General features: G+C 46.6%; 1 protein-coding gene and 1 long non-coding RNA gene across 2 annotated transcripts in view; one reads left to right on the forward strand and one right to left on the reverse strand.

The window, feature by feature from the left end:
- Positions 1–5,159: 5,159 nt before the first annotated feature.
- On the forward strand, positions 5,160–8,701 carry LOC103591698. Its single transcript, XR_550604.1, has 2 exons — positions 5,160–5,382; positions 5,951–8,701. It is a non-coding gene; the product is annotated as an uncharacterized LOC103591698 (long non-coding RNA).
- Positions 8,702–9,721: 1,020 nt separating this feature from the next.
- Positions 9,722–22,893, reverse strand: part of YEATS2 (YEATS domain containing 2) — a 108,470-nt gene continuing 95,298 nt past the window's right edge. Inside the window, exons 23-30 of the mRNA XM_008574212.1 lie at positions 20,716–20,818; positions 19,199–19,272; positions 17,580–17,659; positions 16,671–16,872; positions 14,883–15,109; positions 13,708–13,782; positions 12,898–12,971; positions 9,722–11,544 (exon numbers count right to left, since the gene is read on the reverse strand). Coding sequence (XP_008572434.1) covers positions 11,436–11,544; positions 12,898–12,971; positions 13,708–13,782; positions 14,883–15,109; positions 16,671–16,872; positions 17,580–17,659; positions 19,199–19,272; positions 20,716–20,818 — 944 coding nt within the window. The 3' untranslated portion in view covers positions 9,722–11,435. The remainder of the gene's footprint in view (positions 11,545–12,897; positions 12,972–13,707; positions 13,783–14,882; positions 15,110–16,670; positions 16,873–17,579; positions 17,660–19,198; positions 19,273–20,715; positions 20,819–22,893) is intronic.

Raw genomic sequence — 22,893 nt, forward strand, 5'->3', positions numbered from 1 at the left:
TGCGGAAGCTGAGACCCAGCGCCAGGAGGGGAGGGCGGGTGGGAGAGAGCTGCGGGTGGCCTCAGAGGTCACCGCCTGGTCCCCTGGCACTGGGGCGTCGCCTTCGCTGCTCCCCTCCTGACGGGGCGCTGGCCCCTTACTCCCAGCCTGCGCCCTCCTCGGGCAGCCTGTGGGAAAGGCCTGCCCCCCACGGAGTAGAAAGCGGCTCCTCTTTAACTTCCGACGGGGGGGCCCAGCCGGAGGACTCCCCGAGCTCCCTCTGGTCAGTGCCCTCTGAGGGGGCTTTGCTGGTGAGGCCCGCGCTCATGGTTCCGAGTGGGTGGTCCCCTCAGGATACCACTGGTGACAGGGCTGTTGACTTGGCTTTCACTGTGAGGACAGGTCTGCACGTCCTCCCCACCCCCTACCCCAACTCTGCTCCTGGACAACTGAGGGCTTTCTTCCTCTTTTCTCTTATTACAAAAGTAATTCATACTGTAGAAAAATAGAAAATTACAGAAATTAAACAAGTAATATAAAGATCGCCCTAATCCCTCCCCGAACTGGTTGTTTTTTACCCTTAACGGACATATGCATATGCATTTATATATTCATACACGGTTACATTCTCACTGCACACATTGTTTTCACCTGTTGTGTATGTCTGTCCATGTCACTAGAAGTTCTGCTACAACATGAATTATAATAAATGTGCAGTATTTTATCCTATGGATATACATCTGTATCTCCAAATATTATTTATCTACTCCCTTATCATTGCATATTTAGGGTGTTTCTAATTTGGGGCTATTAAAAACGCTACTGTTCCTTTGATTCAGCTCTTTCACTTACAGGTATCCTTGAAGGTGGGGTGGGAGCTCAGGAGTATAAGGTACAGGGAAACATGGTACAGCAGGAGAGGGGAGCAACCCCATTGTCCTGCTGATGGAGGGGACTGGTTCCTTATAGCACTGCATAGCATGAGATACTGTGAGGCCCTGCTGTACTGACAACGGAAGATCTTAAATATATACACGTCAAAAAAGCAAGGTGCAGAACAGCATGTGTGCTACTATTTGCGATTTAAAAGGGGTATTAATATACACACACATGCTCAGATAAGCACAGGATACCTCTGCTGAAGGTATGAGAAAATGGTACCTTTGGGGAAAGGAACTTGGGGAGGAATGGATGCTGCCCAGGGTGGAAGACTTTTCACTCTATTCTTTTGAATCAATGTGTTTTTTTGTGTGGGTTTTTTTTTTTTTATTAACATGTTCATGTATTACCTATTTTTTTGTTAAGAAAAAAAGAGCTTTTGTGATAAACATCCTTGTAGCTACAACCTTTGCTTACATCATAATTTATTTGGGATAAATTCCTACCTGCGAATGAAAAGGCTAAAAGGTGTGAACTTTTCCTCCCAATTATATATTTTTTAAAGCCAACTGTATTGAGGCATAATTTTCATATAGTAAAATTCATCCATTGTAAGTGTTCAGCTGGATGAGTTTTGACAAGTGTATCCACCTGGGTACCACCACCATTATCAAGACAACATAGAACATTCCCTCTCCCCAGAAGGCTCCTTTACAGGTCTGCACTTTTTAAGGAACTTGAGGGCAGATGGAGGTTGTGGGGTGGGTCTTGTGTTCATTGACACGTGCTCAAGCTGAGCTGCTAAAACTTGAGTGGGACTGTTGGTGGCAGGACAGACATGAAACACAGAGCTCAGGCCCTAGCTGGGGCTGTGGACTGGCCTGACTGCCAGCCGATGGGGACTTGAACCAGCTGGAAGGCCTGAATAATGAGAGGCCTGGAAGGCCAGAAGTCCTGGGTGTGCAGCGTTCCAATGGCTGATGTCCCAGGTGCCAGAACCAGGACAAGGGGTGGAGCTTGCAGGGAGATAGCTTCAGCTCTGATAAGGAAACACTTTCTCAGAACTGTCCCACTGTGGAGCGATCTGCCTCGTGTGGTGCTGAGCTCCAGCTCACAGGGGCTGTTCTGGCAAAGGCTGAGCCATTGGAAGTGGTCCCTCAGCCATGTAGCACGTGGCGAGTTTGAATGTCCTGCTGGGTCCTCCCCGGGTGGCACAGTGAAGGTACTAGTGATTACTTTCCTGCTTTAGCACATGCCAGACACCAGGCTCAGCACTTCCTGTGGACTAGCTCCCCAAGGCCTTTGTTCAGTGACTGCTGTCCCCACTCTACAGATGAGGGAGCTAAGTGGCTGGCAAAGGTCACAAAGCTCCGAATGGCAGAGAAGGGGGTGGAATTCGAGTCTGTCTTGCCTCAGAGACCAAATCTGTAGCCCCCACAGATTGTCATCCCCTAAGATGCTGCCTCACTTCCTGGTGTGTATGCCCGGGCAGGTCACTAGGCCTCACTGACCTTTCCCTCATCTGTAAAGCAGGGATAGCAAGAGCTTGGCTGCCCAGACCCCTACTCCCTTCCCCCACAACCCCTGCCCAACTTTGGCAGAAACACAGGATCACCGTTGAACTTGACTCCGAGTGCTGCACCAGTTGGCCTCTGGGACCTCCCACGTGCTAGCTCTAGGAACTGACATGAGCAACCTCATCCTGTCTTGTCTTGCAGGATGTACTTCATCTAATCAAAATGTTTAAAGAAATCCAGAAAGCAAAGAAAATGAACAGATCCAGGGACCCCAAAGATATCAGAGTAGATGCGTGGCCACTCCTGACCCAGGGCCCTTGAGTGAGTGCCCAGAGATCCCTAGGCCTCAACCTCTCCACCCCAGCAGGTCCTGCCTCGCCTGGCTTCTGGCCTCTATGTGAGAACTGACCTGCCTTGCTTGCCTGACCAGATGGGCACAGCAGGTCCTGCCCACGGCCAGCCTGGGTGCCTCCACCTGATGGGCTCCTCCCGATGCCTCCCCTCCAGGATTCTCTTTGAGCTGCTCAGCGCCTTGGGCCCAGGTTCTAGCTCCACCCACTTGTGGAAGACAAGTCCCCAGCTCCTTGGTCATTTCCCTCCTTCCTTCCTGGGTAGGTCAGTTAAAGGGCTACTATTAAAGTCCTACAAGACTTGACTCCCACGTTTCCAAATGCCCAATGAGAAGGCTCATAATAACCCTGCACATGGATCAATAGCAGCTTCACTTTTTTTTTTTTTTCCTTTTTGTCTTTTTTCGTGTCCGGCAACGGATCGCAACCCTCAGTGTCGTGCCCGTACCGGACCGGGACCGGCAACGGGATTGCAACCCTCGGTGTTGCACCCGCACCTCGCTCAGCCAGTGAGCGGGAACCGGTCTGTATGTGGGATCTGAACCCTCGGCAGGAGCACCGCCGCGCCTCAAGCGGCGCACTGTAGCAGTGCGCCACCGGGCCGGCCCAGCAGCTTCACTTTTTAGCAGAAGAAACTGAGGCTCAGAGAAGTTAAGGAACTTGCCTGAAGGCACATTGGGCTCAGAATCCAGGCCTCCTGATCCTCAGTTTAGGGCTCTCTGCATTGCCCCAGGCAGCCCCTGCCCCTTGGTGAGAGGGATTGCAGCCCTCAGGGTCCAGCTGAGGCCCACAAGACACGCCTGATGCTGGAACATGCTTGCAACACTGCACGGGGTGCACAGTGGACACAGGTAGCCTGTGTTTTTTATTAGTCTTTTTAGCCTGAGCCATTAGTCAGCCTCCTTCCTCTCTTGCGCAATCACCAGGTCATGCTGATGCCATCTTTGTTGTCCCTCCTTATGCCCACGCTAGCCCCCTCTCTGACCTGGGCTCCTCTTCCAGCAGCCACCGGGATTGTTCTAGCCCATGGCTCTGGTCGCTTCCTGCTCTGGGACCCCCTGCAGCCACCTCAGGATAGAGGGTCAGACTGCCAGATCCAGGGCTCAGCTCAGGCATGAGAGGTAGTTTAGGGACAGAAGGGCACGCCCAGGGGAGGACCTGCCTCCCCAGGAGAAACAGAGCAGCAGATGGTTCAGACAGCTGGTCTTCAGAACCTCATGGTTTCAGAAGCAAGAATGACCTGACAGTGCCCTGGCCCAGCTCTCCTCCCAGCACCCCTGAGCATCCCTGAGTGCTGGGTACGGACAGACACGGCTGCTCCCTGCCACGCAGCACCACGCGGCCTGCCCAGGGCCCCAGCTGTGCTGCTGCCAAGGAGAAAAGGCAGCTTTGTTGACCTCAGGGACTGAAGCCCAGCCAGAGCAGAGTCCAGCTGGGCTTCCATGGGACCAGGCAAAAGCAAGCTGGTGCATGTGTGTGTTGGCCCTGTCCAGCTGGACGCTTTCCCATAGAGCATCACCTCTGCCAGGTGCTCTTGTGGACATAGGACCTCTACCTGCCTGAGCTCACTGTCTAGCAGGGGAGCTGGCAGAATTTAAAGAAGTCTCTTTTGTTTAGAGAATGGAGGAATTGAGTCTTTTCATCAGGAGAAAGCTGTTCCAAGGACATGGAGCTAGGCCACGCCAGCTATGTCACTTCCCTCCTGGGAGCAATGTCCCCCATGCGGACTACCCTACCTCTCTGCATGCTCATCAGAGCTCACAAATCTGCTCCCTCAATACGCAGGCTGTGCGAAAGCCAGGCTGTCCTGTAGTTTTCTGAGATGGTCACTCAATTCATTCTCTTTTGTATGAGTTACTAAGACAAATGAAAAACTAAACAGAATACCGAGTCTTCATGTTTTCTTCTCAGTCACAGCCAGGTATGGAGGACCTTTGCTGTGCTGGGTGCTGTCCAAGACTGGCACCTCCTTTGGATATAAGTGGCCACCAGTGAGCTGGACTGGAGGCAACCAAACTTCATTGGGCCTCTGGGGCCCCTCAAAGTAGCCTGGCTTCTGGATGGGCAACTGTGGGAGAATTTCGGGGGGGCTTGGAGACAATGTAGGGAGCACTGGGGCTTGTCTGTCTCCAAGGCCCAGCATGTACCAGGAGCTGGCAGCTTTTGGATGAATGAGACCAGGTGCTGATGAGCCCTGCCCTGAGCCTGTTGCTCACCTGCACTGTGAGAATATTTCTGCTCCGACTTTGTTAGGTGATAGGGCGAGCCCAGATGCCCTGGCGGAGCACTCAGAGGTGAGGGGCAAGGCAGCCCCAGACCTGGTTTCTCCCGAGCTGGGCCTGTTCATCTGGAGAGAGAACTTGCTCTGCCAGTTCTTCTCAAGGGATATAAAGGACCACCTGGAGCTGAAGCAGTATCTCTGCAGTGGGCAGGGCTGTGACATTAAAAGAAGCACAGGGCACAGAGCAGTGTCCTTTAAGGGGTCAAGGGAAGGGATGGCTGAAACAATGCCAGGTTGTAACTGTGTTCTCTATTTCAGACAGGAATTCCAGGCTTGGACTGGAGTGAAGCCCTCAAGATCCACAAAGGCAAAACCAGCCAGAGTCATCACAACCCACACCTCTGAGTGGGACAGCAGCCCTGGGACCAGCTTCCAGGTTAGCCTGCAGTGGGTGTTGCAGGGCCAAGGGGTGTGGTTACAGAAAGGCCTTTTTTCCGGGGTGGGGGTTAGGAATCAGATTTTGATGGTGTAAAATGGCATTACGGCCAGGGACAGCAGCACCCAACCAATCCTCCCGAACAGACAGAAAACCAAGTACTTTTTTATCGTTAGCCAGGCGGTGCCCCTCCAGAGTTGGCTTCTCTGGTGAGCAGGGTGTCTCTGCCTCCTAAATCTCAACCTTACCGTTGACCACTGAGCACTAGTGACCAGCCCTTCCAAATACCCAAGCACTTGTGTGAGAGGGAAGAGAGGGAAGGGAGGTGGGGACTGTTCAGCTTCCTGATTCCACCTAAAGGCAGCTTCAGGGAGCAGAACGGACAGTCCATGTGACACTGCTCACTGGGGTAAGTTTCCCATCGACCCCTCAGGTTAGTAGCCTCAACTCCTGGAGGACGAAAAGGATGGGGGGGGGGCATTTTTTTCCCAGGAGCTGGAGGTTGGGGGCGGGGGGTGGGGAGCTGAGGAAAAGGCCCACTGACGTGTGGCCACATTTCATTTACCAGGTCCCTGAGGTGAGGCAGAAGTTCACTCCGAACCCCTCAGCCATCTTTCAGGCATCGGCTACCCGGATTCTGAACGTGTGACTGCCTGTGCTGTGGAAATTGTGGCTGCTGAGAGGAGCACTGAGTAGGCTCAGGACCCACCACCCCCAGGGCCTGGGCGTGGGCACAGCAGGGCCCTCTGCCGTCAGAGGGGCACAGCCATCTCAAAGCTGCCACTGGGGCTGCAGGCCGGCACGGAGCAGAGGCACAGGGACTCGGCACCACCCAGCTCAGCTCGGCCTCAGCCATCCTCTTCTTCCTCTAGAAGTTGTGGAAGGCCTCACGTGTTTTTAAGTGCCATTTGGCCTTCCTTCAGTTTTTCCATCTGAAGAACTTGAGGATCAATTCAGTTGTGAACTGAATAGGTCCATGGGGGCTGAGGAATATGGACATTGTCAGCTCCTTGAGCGAACCAATAATGTCCATTTGGGTGGTTTTCCCAGGATGCATGATAATTTATTTATTTTATAGCCAATGATAATCCAAAGTGATGTCCTTGGAACTTCTGCAAGTGGCCCCGCGTTTAAATTGTAGAAATCCTAGGTTATTACCTGCACGTGACTCCTGGTGATGCTGAGTACCCAGGAAGAAGTTTCCAAAAGAAATGGAATATCAACCATAGGGCTTCAGTTTCAAAGACAGTTTCTTTATAGCCAAGATGATCCTAATGCATTAACAAAACATTTCTTGGGATGGGTGAAGTATTGAAGAATAATACTGACCCTTGTGGGAGGTTTCTAAAGACTGAACCCCACATTTTATTACTAATTTCAGTTTTTCCCCCTAACATGGGTGAATAGAAGGGAATTACCTTCTATTGGCTAAGAATTTTGAGCATCTTAGGGAAGGTGGCATTTGCCTCATTCCTTGAAAGACCTTAAAATGTCTACACCAGCCCTTACCCTCTCACACGTACAGTGACTGGGAGCTCACCGCCTGTTGAGGAGGAAGCTCATTGTCTTTGGAAAGTTCTCTCCTTTCTGGTCAGTGTGGCTGTGTGGAGCAAGCCTGGTCCTTTCTTTGCACAGCAGCCCTCTGAGCATTTGCAGGGATTTGCGTCCCTTCATAAAGATTAGAGGCACGAGCATGGAGTTTTTTGTAAGGAAACCTAAGGATTTCCCCTTGGATCTTTCTTCCTCTCCAGCCACAAGTGGCTCTAGTCTGAGGAGCATCTAAGCCACAGGCGGTGGCACTCAGGTTTCAGAGCCACTGCGGACACAGGTGGGGCTGTGCTTCCAGCTCAGGCTGCCCTGGCAGCGTCCCTCAGCGGTGCTGGCTCTGGCGGGCACAGCCCTTCCCCTCATGCCAGCAAAGGCAAGGCTCTGATGAATCACTTTAAAGGGAAGGACTAAAACCATATGCTTACACAAAGGGTTCTATTATTTCATTGGTTTGCATGTGAGGTGTTTCTAAGAGACTGCCTGCTGGGCATTCTGTGGGAAATGAACAGATGAACTGTACAATCTCAGATTTTACTCAAATGCAAAAATGTACTGTTTCAATTTCTATTTCTTTCTTAAATTATAAACATGAAAGCCTTCTCACACTTTTCCTTTTATCCTTTCTCTTTGTAATAAGGACTTTGATGTAGCATGCCTATGCTAGTATGCTTTGGAGGCTTGTCAACCCTAAGCACTTCTCACTGTGGGCTGTAGTCTACACTGGTGCTATATGTAGCATTTCACAGAACGCATCGACCTTCCCTCTTTCACTTTACCCATCTCTCCAACCCTCACCCAGGAGCCTAGGATAAATGGCCTGCCTTTGAAGCTTGTCTTGGGCTCAGATACCATCAGCGTGAGCAATTTGAACTTCCGTTTTTTCGTCTGTAGAGTGAGGACACTACCACCAACACCTTGCTGGCTTGCTAAGTGCATTTGTGTTTATGTGCAGAGTGCTTAGTACAGTAAATAGCCAACAAAGCACAGCTGTTAGAATTATTTTTTCCTGCCTAACCACCCCTTTCCCACCTCCCCAAGGAGGCAGCTCTGTTCCCATCTGTTGCCACTAACATTCTCCAACTTGTTGCCTGCCCTGTACTCACCGCCAGTCACCACCCCCTGCCCTCCGTCACACTGCATGGCTGGCAGTGCTCTTCCCTTCCCAGAGCCTGCTTGGGAAGTCCATTCATTCTTTTGCCATGAGGGACTAATCAGCTCTGCTGCTTCTGCCAGGACACGCCTGACCTGCGCCTTCCTGGCAATGTGTTGCTGCGGTAACAGCTGAAGTCCCCACCCCCTCCCCACCCCCTGCCTTCAGACAGGCCTGGCTTCTGGAAGGCAAACTGCATGCCCAGGAACCTTTCTGCAGTGTACAATAGACAGCTTTTCACAAAAACCCTAACTCAACAGCCTTCCTTGTTAGGCTTCACTAATGGTTACATCTGGGTTCAGAAGAAACTCCCACCTACTCACTCTAGGTCTGAGTTAGCCTAACATCGTCTCAGGTAGTGACCCAAGAAGCAACTGAGACCAGTCTCAGCCATGTGGTCCCATCCCACAGCTATCTTACACACGTGTGTAATACACACAGATGAAGACAGGACATGCACTGGAATATTAACAGTGGTTATCTCTGAGAATGGGGTCATGGGTAATTTTTACTTTTTTACATATTGGCAAAATTTCTAGAAAATAAGCATTTTTGTATTAATTCTGTAAAAGTTTTTGAAAATAAAAAGCAGTTCAATCTGCTAGCTACTTTCAGCCAAAAGCAAGTGTTTTACATTAATTATTCCAGAACCACAGTTACCACTGCAGTAGTTGCCTCCATGGGCTGTGGGGTGCACTGAGGCCCTTTAAACAAGTTGGGGGGCTCACAGCCACTCAGGCCAAGATCCCACCTCTCTCGTGCTCCATGCTGCAGAACCCCGGGACATTAGACCAAACTCTAAAAAACAGCTTCAGAGAAAAGCTACCCCAGGGAGACAGAAGAACTTCCCCTTTGAACAGGGTCAAGACAAGGCCCGGAAGCTGACTCTCTGTTGGCCCCATTCACACAGGGCTCCTTCAATCACTAACATGAAGCCCCCATTTAAGGCACTGCCTATGACATTGCTCTTTGTCTGCTCTGTGGCCCCCGTCAAACCCTGGCTCAGATAATTAACATTCAGGAAGATGAGCCTAAGCATGCCCCAATCCTCACTCCTCCAGACTATTCAACTCTCTCGATTTTGACCCTAAGTGAAGACTGGTCCCCAGAGAGCTACGTACTTAGACTGTATCACAATGCCTCCCTGTAGAAATTCCTGCCTTTACAGAACCAAAGCTTTCAAAGCCTTTTAGCTCTTATGTTTCTGCACTATTTGTTATTTTTTAGCCACGATAACAGATGGTCACAGCATAAGGACTGTCATAGGAAGAACTTCTTTCCTCCTCAGCACAGACCAGTTTTATCTTGCCAGATAAACCAGTATGTTTCTCTGTTAGATAACAGGAGCTGTTTCCCTCTTTGCCTTGGCTTTGAGGAAACTCCGAGCTCATTTGTGCAGTTTTCCTTTGCCCCAAGCTGTCAGAAATAATTATGTCCAGGGTCAACATGTACCTTCCAACATTTTTTATAAGGTTTTATGTAACTGTAATCCTTCATCTTGCATAGTTGCAAATTCTTTTTGAAAGAAGTAGAAGAATTCATTTAAACACACAAAATAAAAATCTATACCTTTGCCCCCTTCCAGTGCTTTCTGACCTGATGCAAAAAGAACCCTCAGTGCTTCCAACTCAGAAAAACCCATCACAAATACTAAAAGATTTATTGTGGCATTTCTGTTACAATTATGTTACATATTATGATACAAATACATTTGAAACATTAACACACACACAGACTGTTAAATCATTTAATATTTCTTTTGCAAAGATCATTTTGTTAGGCTTTCCTACCTGTAATTAATGAATCTGTTTTCATTTGGATCAAATCATTCGTCTGTAGATCTCACTCATAGTCCACTTGCTGAACGAGTCTATACACTTGCTTATCAACCTTGCTTATACGTAGTTCATATACAGAGTATCTGAGCCTTGTGTACGAAACTATTTCATTAAGCCAGAGCATATGCTATGCCGGACAGAACAGATTCCTTCTGCATTTGCAACCCTCAAATGCTGAATTAAAACGACAGATTTTATCCAGTCACCTCCCTGCCCTGCCTTATTTTCCTGACTCATGCATTTATGAGACCCATAAAAACATGAATTATGTTGCTTGGATAAGTTTGACTCAGTTTTCAAATTTTCTTTGAGCAGAGTAAAAGCAGGTTTCAAACTGAGAATAAGTCTTTCCTTGGCCTTCCACACCGACCAGGTAGGAAGACTGGGTAGAGTACTCAGTGGAACTGGACATCATGCGGTGGCCCTGCCAGCCTCCCTCCTTCTGCCTGCTCCTCCCTCCCACTGAGGGGCTTTGTTATGGGCACAATCTATTCTCACTGCTTCTGAGCACTGGCTTCCCTGTCTCTGGGTTGGGCAGTTATTTTTCCAACTTGAAGGCACTCACAGGTGTTTCTTTTAAAGACTTTTCTTCTTGAGGGGAAAAGCTCAACAGAGAAGAGCAGGATATTAAATCCATGGGTAGGACCAACAATCCCAGCAGAGCCTGTCCAGGGGGCTGCGCCCGACTGGCCACCACCATGGATTCAGCAGCAGAAGCTCCTGCAGACCATGCAGATGGTGTGCAGCAGCTACCTGCTCGGCACACGGGTGTACAGCTGGTACGACTCTGCCAAGTGCCTGGGGTTTGTGGATGTTGTCTCTTACTAACATATTAAGTTTCCTGGGCCACAGTGAAACCTCCTCCTATGCTGAGATCTGTCCATCCCTGGACATTGCTGACACTGGTTGTAGTAATGCTCCTGTGCTCCGTGAAGAGAGAATCCTGCTCCGTCTGCAGCCTCGCAGGCCTTTGTGGTTTCACATGCATTACCTCTGCCTGCAGCTGGACCCCTGGGCTAAGAGCACAGAGGCCAGGCAGGAGCGGAGAACCACTCGCTGAGTGCTGCCGCCCAATCCCTCGTCAGGGTGGCTGCTGGAGCTGCCTGGAACCCCAGCCCACGGGGCAGGTGGGATTGCTAGCCTGCCAGACTCATTTTCCATTTCCTGGGGAATCAGGCCCAAAGTGCCCTGCGAGTACACCCAGAAGAGAGAAGGCCCCTGGCCCAGCTCTGAGACCCCTTCATGGAGGCTTTATACAGAGTGGAGAAATGGCAGCTGACAAAGCATGCGTCCACCCTCAGCTTCACTCCAGAAACAGACTTCTGTCCTGAAAGGATTTCATCTGGAACTGAACACTCTGGCATTACACTGGATTAGGCAGAGGCAATGGTTCAGCAGCCACGATACTCTGAGGCCCACAGAAAACCACCTCCTTCCCCAAACACGAGAGTCACCGCAGTTCCCATGCTTCGGATGCGCCTTCAAATCCCGCTTTTCTAGGGGCAGCTGCATTCTGTTCACTGATCCTCGTTCAGTACCCCCATGTGCTTGTTTGTGAGGAAGTCCAGGAAGGGAATGTTGCAAATGGCCTGATGAATATTACTCACAGAAATTTCTTTGGGAATCCTGGTCCAAAAAACAAAGGGTATTAGGTGTAATTCTCTTAAGTGTATCTAATAATTTATTTACCCAAGGGATTATCCCCTGCACAGGCCTTATGGAAGGGGACAATGATGAGTGACAAGGCCTGGCTTAGGGCCACTGTGGGTTAGGGAGCGCAAGGTGCATACTCTCTATCTTCCCATTAATTCCTTTCAATTTTGACAAGACATCTGGTCTACCCTCACTCACAGACCTATTCAGGGCTCAAATATGTCTTCCCAGTCACAGGCATGAGAAAGATTTCAAGTTGGTTGAATGATTAAGAAAAAAGACTCTGAGAACTGAGGAAAGAGAAAGGCAGTAAAGTGGACAGAAGAACAGAATGATATGTTTGTAATTCAGTCATAGCCGACTGAAAACTGGGTCAAGGCACCACGGAACTCTGGCACCATACTTCCTGTCTCTGGAAAGATAGGAGATGGAGTCATGCCAGGCCAAGTGTGATGTTAAATGTTCTCATCAAAAGCACCCAAGTCGCATCATCTCTAGAAATCGGGCCATGGAGGTGAGCAGGGCCACGGAAGGCACTCGACTCATCCTGGATCTCAAGCAGGACAGTAAGTGGCATGACTGGAACTCACTGTCCCCTTCCTTTTTTCTAAAGACTTCTATGTTACCTGATGTAGTATATTCCTATGAAATCTGACCTAATCTCTGACTTAGGCCTGTTTATGTCGTCAGGTACTTTGTTACAATTTTATAAATTTACGACTGCCTTTAGCATAATGGGATAAAATACATTCGTTTCCTTTGAAGGAAAAGCAGGATGTGGCCTGACTACCATTTTATCTATCATTCTTTCAGGGCTAGGAAAAGAGTGAAATTCAGTGTCCCAATCAAAGATAATCAGAGCCAGCCAAGAGTGGTGAGCCCAGGGGCTTCAGAGCCACTGAGACCCGAGTCTGAATCCAGGTTCCATCACACACTTGCTGGGTAAGCCAGGAAAGATTATCCTTCAAAGGCTAGCTTCTGATTTCTAAAAAGAGAATAAAAGTTTTGCAATAAAAAATAGATTAGGTAATATATGTAATGCTTGCTATGTCTGACACATAATGGACACTGTTTTTATCTTTAATTGTTATAAAGTGTAATGAAGCAGAGTCCTAGGTGTCTATGACTGGGAAGACACAGACCTCTGGACAAGGCTGAGCTTTCACAACCAGGAGGTTCTCTCAAGGTGACAAAGCAGACCCTTGAGTTTGTCTGGCTCTGAGGATGTCCCAAGCACTGACAACTCCATCGACTACCGGATTGCCCTTCATGGGCAATTAAACTGTTAGAAAACACCTACACCACCAACTTCAGAGACAACAGTACCTGTTGTGAGATGCTGTCTGGTATCCAATTGCCAAAGCCTGTCTCATGATATCACTCACGAGCTGTTCTGTAGCCTACAATGGAAGATGCTGTTATTCTCAAAAATGGTAGGAAAGGGTGTGTCTTCCCCATGATCTACTCCAAACTTTTGAAACAACTGCAACTAGGGATTAAAAAGTCCTTAAGGAAAAATGAAAGGTCTGAATACTAAACCACAAATGATAGAGGACATGACTCTGAGAAATTATGAACTGGGGTAATTTTCATTAATCAAACAGTGTTTTAAGGAAAACAGGTGAGGGTCGCTGCTGAGGTATCCTTGTTACTGGAGGAGATCCACCAGGAAGGAACTGGTGAGCTAGGATCAGGCTGGGTAAGGGAGCTGTGGCTTTTTCATCCCCTTGCCCAGGGATGGGACAGCTGCAGCTGCTTCTCTGTTGTTCTGACAGGCAGAGAAAACCCCAGACTTAGTCGTTCCCATCTCCTAAAGCAATGAGAGCACTGACTCTCACCCCAGAATACTTCGTAAAAACCACTTGAAATGGCACCAAAAAATCTGTTTAGAGTAACATTAGCACAAAAACTCTTGTAAATGCTTCAAGACTCTGAGTTCAGTTCATTTAAAAATCAGAAGGAAAAAACCACTTAAAGCTTAAGATGAGAAATTTTAAAATCTGTCATCCCTATTCCTTTTCTATCCATGTCCCTGCTCAAAACAGCCTGGGATCCGCCCGTCCCGCCTGGCTGGCCCCTCAGTGCTGCAGGCCAGGGAAGCAGCTCGTGGCCCCTCTGCTGCTAGCAGGCACCCACCTTTAGGATCATGTCCTCTACCACCGATGCGTACACGTTCCTATGCAGCACCACAGGCTGCAGGGAGATCCCAATCTGTAAAAGCAGAAGAAAGCCATTAGTTCCTACTTCTACATTAAAAACAGCCTCTCTTGGGGCCAGCCCGTGGCTCACTTGGGAGAGTGTGGTGTTGGTAACACCAAGGCCACGGGTTCGGATCCTATACAGGGATGGCCGGTTAGCTCACTTGGGAGAGCGTGGTGCTGACAACACCAAGGGTTACGAACCCCTTACTGGTCATCTTTCAAAAAAAAAAAAATAAATAAAAATAATAATAATAATAAAAATAAAAACAAAAACGGCCTCTCTCCAAACAAGCATACTTCCCTGACACCCAAAGAGATGCCTGGTTGGAAGAAAGGCTCCACAAGCTTTCTGGACAAAACTCATAGGAAGAAATACAGAACAACTGGAAGAATATGTTGTCCTATTTTTTCATGTTTCTGACTGACTGTTTATAATGCTATTATTCTGGGTTTTTTCTTTTTTTTTTTTACCACAATCTGCATGGGAGAACATGGTTGGGACTGGACATGAATTCTGATAGTGAGATCGGCACGTAGGAAGGTCTGGAATCCGTCTGCAAGAGGTGGAGAAGCTGTACTGAGAAACTGCATCCTGCCCCATTTTCCATTTCATCCTGTGAGTGAAATCAAACACTGTCTATCACTTTGGCTCTTGAGCAGCTAGCAGATGTTAAAGAGCTGCGGCTTTACATCAGGGGTGGATAATTCTCTCCTGTACAACGTGGCTGGAGCGCACCACATCTACACCACAGGCAGGACGTGTGGGAGTTATAAAAACGTCAGGGAAAGATTACCTGCTGAAGTAGAACTTGGAAATGTTATGACTTGCCTTGTGAAGGAAAGGGTCTTCTCCTTAGAAAAGGAGATGAAAATTAATAAGCTGTCTATTTCTAGCCAGCTTTGCTTCAAGTCCTGCTCAACAGGCAACCTTTCCACATGCAATTAATTTTCTTGCCCGAGGGCTTTGATGTGAGAAGGTGGGAGCCCAGAGAGCACATCAGAGTCTATCAGGCAGCAGAAAGGTCTGGAGTTTGAGTGTGCGAGACTGAACACCTGAGAATCTCACACCTGGTCTGTGACCTGTCACCGCCATAGGCCATAGCCCCCTACCTTCTGTGTGACGTCACCAATAAATGCAGACCCTGGTGTTGGTGGCAGGTAGACTTTCAGTTCTTCTTGTTTCTCCTCCTGCTCTTTTTTGATGTTTATCTTTAATGGCTCTGAGAGGTTGAGGACGTCCACCTCCTCCTCATTCTCTGGCTCTCTCTTCTGAAACTGCTGCAGCTCCTCCAGTTTTCGGCAGAGGTTGTCAGCCGAGGAGAATGACGACAAGCACTCTAAATGAGAGGCAATCAGTCTTACAACAGCTGTGGGGACAACAGGAGAGGACTTCCAATCCCGAGTAGTCCAATGGTCTGAGGAAGGGGGTAAGCATCAAGGGAGCTGAACTTCTTTCCCACTCTAGAATTCCAGGGGTCTAGAATGGTGAGAACTAGTAAATCTTGAGGTAGAGAAGCACAAAGACAGGCATCTTGTATTATATGTTATATGATGTTACTGCCATATAAGACAAAACAGTGCATAATTCTGACTTCTGCCACCAAAAACCAGGCAATCTCCCTACCCCCTCAGTATTAACGTCTACACTGATTTCTCTTCATCTTTTAACTCTGGAAAGTTTGGAAATGCATAGTGAAGAAAATAAAAATCCCACATATTCTCACTGCTCAGAGAGAAGTACTGTTAACATTTAACGTTTATGGTGCACCCAGTCTTTAATAAGGTGATTTATGCAAAGCCTAACAAAGAGTGTTAGGACTTAAAGCCAGTTCTAGCACACCCCTTCCACTTCATGGTTGAGCATGTGAGGTCCAGACCAGGTATGTGACGGGCTTACAGGCAGCCAGCAGGACAGTGGCAGAGCATCTAGCTCCTGGCCCTTTCACTTTTACTGACTGGACTCTAACAAATCAGGCACATTAACAGAAAACCGAGTATATGTAAAGTACTATGGTTTGGATATAGTAGCAGTGAAGCACAGGGATAATCAATACGGTCTCTGCTCTCCGGAGGGCTTAGATATGCAAGTCAGGCAATCCTTCATGGAACTGATGTTCAGTGCTGCAGGAGATCAGAGAAAGGAGAGGTCATCCTGCATCAGGCCTCTCAGGAAGCTTCACGGAGAAAATGGGACTTACACCAAGTCTTAAAAAGACCCCACCTCTGTGTGTCAGGTTCCCTCAGACTGGGAGGTGAAGCTTCTGTTTTTCCACATAAATGGGTCTTGGGGGAGAAAACAACCCTTCTTATTCTTTAAGATGAAACTCAAAATGCTTCTTTTCTCCAAATACCTTTTATGCCCTGTCTCCTAACCCTGCCACCACCCAGCAGCTCTCTGTTTCATTATCATTAAACACTCAGTTCATTTCATCTGCACGTTATTAGCTGTTCACACATGCCTCTAACACCAGGTAGCATACTTTCTAGCTTGGTTTGGTGACAAAGTAACAGATAAGACAAAGGCCGCATCTTCATGGAAACAGGACAGACTTGTCTATAGGGAGTACCTAAGGTCACAAAGGAATGGGAAATCACTTCCATCTGGAGGAAAGGATATGGATTAGGAGTCTTCAAGGAAGAAACAATGCTGGGGAGGGACTCCCAAACAAACTGTGCGCCTGCTGATGGCATGGGCCGGCACACTCCTGGCTGGGGTACGACACTTGCCATACTTGGGTATGTACAGTTCTGTAAGCATGGTACAGTCCTGGGAGGACATGGCATGAGGTAAGCAAAGGCTCTTGCTCTCCACAGCAACTCTTCAGGTCCTTGACCTCAGCTGAAGGAAAGCACTGGAGACTGCTGGGGCTGAGGTGGTTAGGGCCACAGAAGGCTTACCTGGCTCACTGTCGATCTGGGTCAGCACATCCTCAATGGAGTCCCCATCATTTCTCAGGCTCTCGGGATCTGGTGGGGTGTAGCCATGGCAGCGACACCAGTGAGCAATGTGCTTGGTTTTGAGGGGAGTCAGGTGGTGAAATCTTGGATTCTTCTCCAGTATTTCTTGTAAGACCTTGCGCATCGTCATTGCTCTTTGCCACTTAAAAAAAAACCAAAAAAACTTTTTTGAACCATAATCAAATACTTGAACTTAAAAGCTGCATATTAAAACAAATCGTGCAGCTGTAAATCACCATGCTAACTTGTTAGAAACATTTTTTTCCTAAGAAAAAAAATCTGATTGTGTTACTCCCAGTTTAAAAAAAAGAAAAAAAGTAATAGAACTTCCATTGCCTCTGTAATGTTTATAAGACAGAAACTCCTAGGTTTGGCCTTTAAGTCTCTTCACCCAATATCAACCTGTGATCTCCCACTTCCCTTCTTCCTCATCTTCCCCCAAACCAGCCGCTTTTGTTCCTAACATGCCTTTGCACATGCTACTTCCTCTTCTCCTATCCCCACTATATCTAACACAGCAGGTGCCACACTGTAAGTACTCAATAAATGGATTCATTTTAATTTTAATATTTTGAAATCCATAAAAAATATTTAGAAAACATGAGGGATGTTTCTATCAATGCAGGGAAAAAAAAGGCCTTTCAAAGGCCAGCTACAGGTCTTTGAAAAATGAGTCTATTTTAACTGAGGAAGATATTCCACCCCCAAATATTTTAACAAAATATGCTGCAAATGTTATCACTACTCCACAGGACAAGGTTTATGGAAGTGGCCAGAGTGCACAGGTGCTTCAGTTCTTTTCTCCCCACAGGCTCTCAGTGCACATCAAACAGGCAGACATGGGATTACCTCAGCGGCTCTCCTTTTTCCAATGTTCCAGCCATAATACTGCTCCACAGACTTCGCAGAAAAACAACTGGCATCTTCACCTAGAATGCACATCCCCAGCAAACTCTGAATGGAGTGGTTATGATTCAAACCCAATCTTATTTGCTGGAGGCATGTCCGATTCCGATGGTTTCTCCAGCCCTCTCTATTGCATACACGTTCCTTCTGGGCAAGTCCAGATAAGCATAATACAGAAGGGCTTCTCCTTAAAAGAGAAGGTCTCTCATTCATGTACACTCAAAAGAACACTCGTCCTGGGGAAATTGACTTCTTTGGCAGAGAGAAGTAATCTACTGCTATGAAGCTATTAAAATAAGTGGAAATGACACTCCACTAGGAGCCCTGGCCTTGCCATGAACTCTCTAAGTGGCCTTGAGCAACCTAAAGCACTTCTCTGGGCTTCAGTTTTCTCATCTGTAAACAAGAAAGTTGGGAAAGATGGTTTCTGAACTGCCTTCTAGCTCTAATAGTCTATATTTGTACCTAAATTTTAAAGAGAGAGAGAAATTTTTGAGTCTTTTTCTGCTGTGCTGGGAAACTATCATGGAAAGTTTACTTTGAGCTCCTTCAAAATGATCACCTGAACTTCCACTGAGGGAAAAAGGAGATCATTTCTTTGATATTAAAGTTGGAAAAAATAAGCAGGGTGGTGTGTAAGGGCCTACCGTTTATACTTGCCCATGACTGCAAGGGACATGATATCTGTGTCTGTGTCACGTTCATGGAGATCTTGCCCATGAGGATACACCTAGGTATCCACAGCTTGTCTGCCCCTCAGCAAGGGCTGTTGATTCTGTCAGAACGACTGGGGCTGAGAGCAAACAATTCCATCTTGCTAACAATGGGCAGTAACACAGCAGTCACTTTTGGAAGTCCTGAAAATCATGCACTTCCACAGAGTGAGTGATACTGAGTTTTAGAGGAAAGATTAATGGTCTTGGAGTCAAACAGAACTGGCTTTGTATCCTGCCTCACCACCATACCTATCTCTTTGTTTTTTGGTGGCTGGCCAGTATGGGGATCCAAACCCTTGACCTTGGTGTTGTCAGCCCCACGCTCTCCCAAGTGAGCTAACCGGCCAGCTAACCCATAGCTATCCTGAGCAAGTTACTTAACCTTGCTTATTCTCAGCTTTCCCATGTGTAAAATGAAGACGGAACCATCTATCACGTGAGAGGATGTGATTATGTAAGAGAGTAAAGGCAACGAGCCTGCACATGGTCTAACACACTGTAGGCAAACGCTACTTTCTTTCCTTACAAATAAACATTAATAGCTAAAAACCAATGCAGAGTTTAAATTATATATACCAACAACTTGTGATTTACATACAAAAATAAATATAAAAAATTCCTTCTACAGATCAAGCACAGTGAAAACAGTAAAAGTCTATCTGGATGACCAAGATATTGTGAATTCTAAAACCCCTGCAAATGAGCTATATCTCTAGCTAAAGTCTCATAAAATAATAACCACCACATCAGTATTAACATACAATATTAAGTGATTTAAATTACCTCAATATCCCTAGTTCACAGCTTAAAAAAAATGCTTCCGTATATTCAGGAAAATTGTCTTACTTTTTGCAGTGATTAATGGAATCCTCTTTACTACTGCTGTTAAGAGTTGCTGGATTGTCTCTAAATGGTCTATCCTGAGAAGGATAAAAGAAAATTAGGTCAATAAATTAAATACATGTAGCAACTTCTAGACACACACACACACACACACACACACACACACACACACACACACACACACACACAAGAATCCATAAATAAACCCTTATATTTTTGGCTAATTGACGATTGACTGATTGATTAGAATAAGTTCAAGAGATCTACTTACATCATGATGACTGTAGATAATAATGGTATATTGTATACTTGAAAATGGCCAATTGATTTTTGATAAGATCACTCAATGGAAAAACAATAAGTTTTTCAACAAGAAGTGCTGGAGCAAGTGGATATTCAGATGCAAAAGAATGAAGCTGGTTCTCTTCCTTACACCATACACAAAATTAACTCAAAATGTCACACACACACACACAGATGCTCCTTGACTTATGACGGGGTTACATCTGGATAAACCCATCGTAAGCTGAAAGTATTGCAAGTCAAAAGTGTGATTTGGCTTACTATATTTTCAATTTAAGATGGGTTTATCTGGACATAACCCTACCATAAGTCAAGGAGTGCAGTAAATGTGTACTGTTTTCACACCATTGTGAAGTCAAAAAATCCTAAGTCAAGGACTGTCTGTACATGTGTATTTATGTATACATTCCTCCTTTCCAAGGGAATATTAATTTAAAACCATTGTATAGACATGTCTTTCTTTTCATAGACAGCCTTCTTTTAAAAGAAAGCATGTTTTACACTTAAAAAGAAAATGCTAAGACTAAATAAACAGGTGAGACCCCAGGAATGGCAAATTACGCAAATGTCATTTTATTTTCTATAGTTTAAAATTAAATAGCAACATAATCTTTTTGCTGTGTAACTGCTGCTAGAGCAGAAAAGTTCTATCATACAAATGCCTATCTTAGGGTTTTATTACAGTTCATGCTTCCATCTATCATGTTAAAGTGGCTAAGTTTCTACTGTCTCCAGAAGTTTGAGCTACTTCAAAGAATGTGGTCAGAGGTGGGTTCCCGATTTAGAAATTAGAAAACCTCAGGAAGCATTTTTAGGAGAAGCAATGAGTGTGTATGGCCCACAAAGAGGCAGCTGTGTGAGGGTAGGCAGGTTCGTGGATACCCAAGTCACAAAACGGGTACACCCCAGGGTGATTACATCATAGCATTTTCACCCCCAAGGACTCAGTGGAGAAAGTATATGCTGGCAAGCTCAACTCAAGGGAAGTCTGTCATCCCATCGGAGCTTCTAAGGCTGCAAATCAAGTGCCACCCTGAGTCCTGTCACTGTATAAAATGATGGCTCTTCAGCTGTGCGTAAAGGTTGTTCACTGCATGGGGACAGACAATGTACACACAACTCTACACATTCTCAGCTGTCACAGGCATAGTTTTGAAAAAGCAGCATCGTAAGAACACCCAAAGCAGAATTCCTTTAGAAAAGACTGGAATAATTACTTAATGACATAGTTCCCCAGTTCAGAACTTTCTTCTGTTTTCACCGCTGTCTGACCCTCCTGAGAGAGGCAGCTTGGCCCGGCTGTTTCTGGTTCAGTCTTCACTGCAAGGGAAGAGCAACAAAGAGAGCTGTCAGGGGCCAGTGGTGGAGGGACACGTGCAGTCAGAAACAAAGCTCTTCCTCTGAAGCTCAGTGAGGAAACTGCCGCTCCAGCTGCTGCAAGAACCCAGCCAAGAGGCTGAGACGGCTCCTGTCATCACACGGCCTCAGACAAGGGAAGAACTGTTAGCTTGGGTCTCAGGGGGAGCAACTCCAGGCTCATGACAAGGTAGGGGCAGTAAAATGGCTTTTCAGATATTTCTCAAAGGGCCATCCTCTCTGCTATGTGAGATCCCTTGCACACTACCCCCTCCCAGCCCCCACTGAACAATGCCACTTTAAAATACAATGCCGGCTTTTTCTTTTTCTTTTTTTCCTTTTTGTCTTTTTTCGTGACCGGCAACGGATCGCAACCCTCAGTGTCGCACCCGCACCGGACCGGGACCGGCCACGGGATCGCAACCCTCGGTGTTGCTCCTGCCCCTCGCTCAGCCAGTGAGCGGCCGGTCTGTATGTGGGATCCGAACCCTCGGCGGGAGCGCCACCGCGCTTTCCCAAGCGGCGCACTATAGCAGTGCGCCACCGGGCCGGCCCAATGCCGGCTTTTTCTAATATTATGACCTTTTTGATATCATCTCTCCAGCTAAGTTGATCAACTTTCAACATTATCTTAGTGTTCTGAGATGCAAGGCAGAAAGCAAAAACTAGATCTACCGTGTTTGGAAATTTCCAAGCTGATCACAACAGGCTTTTAATATTACTAAATCAATTGATGGAAGATGGTCATTTCTCAGGTGCATGTGCCTTCCTTTCCTTTGACTGTCTCCATCTATCAAAAAACCATGACCACACACTGACTGCTTCTGCACCAGCTTCCCTAACTCCACTCTTCTCCTGACAACTCATCTTGTACATCAGCACCAAATCATTTTCCTGAAAGACCTTACTGTCATTCCCTGCTCAATATTCTTCCCGTGTACCCACCACTCAAATCAAACTGTATGTTTTTGACAGTTCCCCCTGACAAAGATATCCACCCTTTGCCCATTATGAACTTCAAATAACTGGAATCACACAATGCATACTCTTGTGTGTCAGCATCATTTTAGCTATTAAATGACAATGTAATGAGCACTCCTTTATGTCTTTTGGTAGACATATGTGCTCATTTCCGAAAAGTGGATTTGCTGGAACATAGGGCAGAGGTTAACTGTGTTAGAAACTGCCAAACTGGTTTCCAAAGTGATTATATCAGTGTATAGTCCCACCAGCAGTGTGTGCAAATTCCATTCACATTCTTGTCAGCACTTGGTACTGTTAGTCCTTTCGGTTTGGTGATTCTGGTAGATCACTATGGTTTTAATTTGCATTTCCTTGATGACTAATGAGGCTGAACATTTTCCATAGCCTTATGAACTATTCTGATTTCCTCTTCTGTGAAGTGCCTGTTCATGGTTTTCGCCCATTAAAAAAAATTAGTGTCAGTGTTATTCATATTAATTTTTAGGAGGTCTGTGTATTCTGGATATGTCTCCTTTGTTAGATATACATATTGCAAATGTCTGGGTCTGTGACTTGACTTCTTGCTCTTTTAATGTCCTCTGATGAAGTGAGGTTCCCAATGTTAATAAAGTCCAATTTATCAGTTTTTTTCTTTTATGGTTAGTTTTCTTGTGTGTCCTGTATAAAACATCTTTTCTCAAGGTTATGAAGATACCCCTCATATTTTTTTTCTAGAAGCTTTTTTACCTTTTACATTTAGGTTTATGATCCAACTCAAATTAGCTTTTGTTTATGGTATAACGTAGGGGCCAAGATTCACTGTTTTCCCAAATGGGTATATCCAATGTACTTAGTACTCTTTATTGAAAAGACCATCCTTTCCCTACTGGATTTGTCATAAATCAGGTTAACATATATGGGTAGGTCTATTTCTCTTTTTTTTTTTTCCTTTTTGTCTTTTTTCGTGTCCGGCAACGGATCGCAACCCTCAGTGTTGCGCCCGTACCGGACTGGGACCGGCAACGGGATCGCAACCCTCGGTGCTGCGCCCGCACCTTGCTCAGCCAGTGAGTGGG

Source organism: Galeopterus variegatus, unplaced genomic scaffold (assembly GCF_000696425.1).
Source record: "Galeopterus variegatus unplaced genomic scaffold, G_variegatus-3.0.2 Scaffold1013, whole genome shotgun sequence".
NCBI lineage: Eukaryota > Metazoa > Chordata > Mammalia > Dermoptera > Cynocephalidae > Galeopterus > Galeopterus variegatus.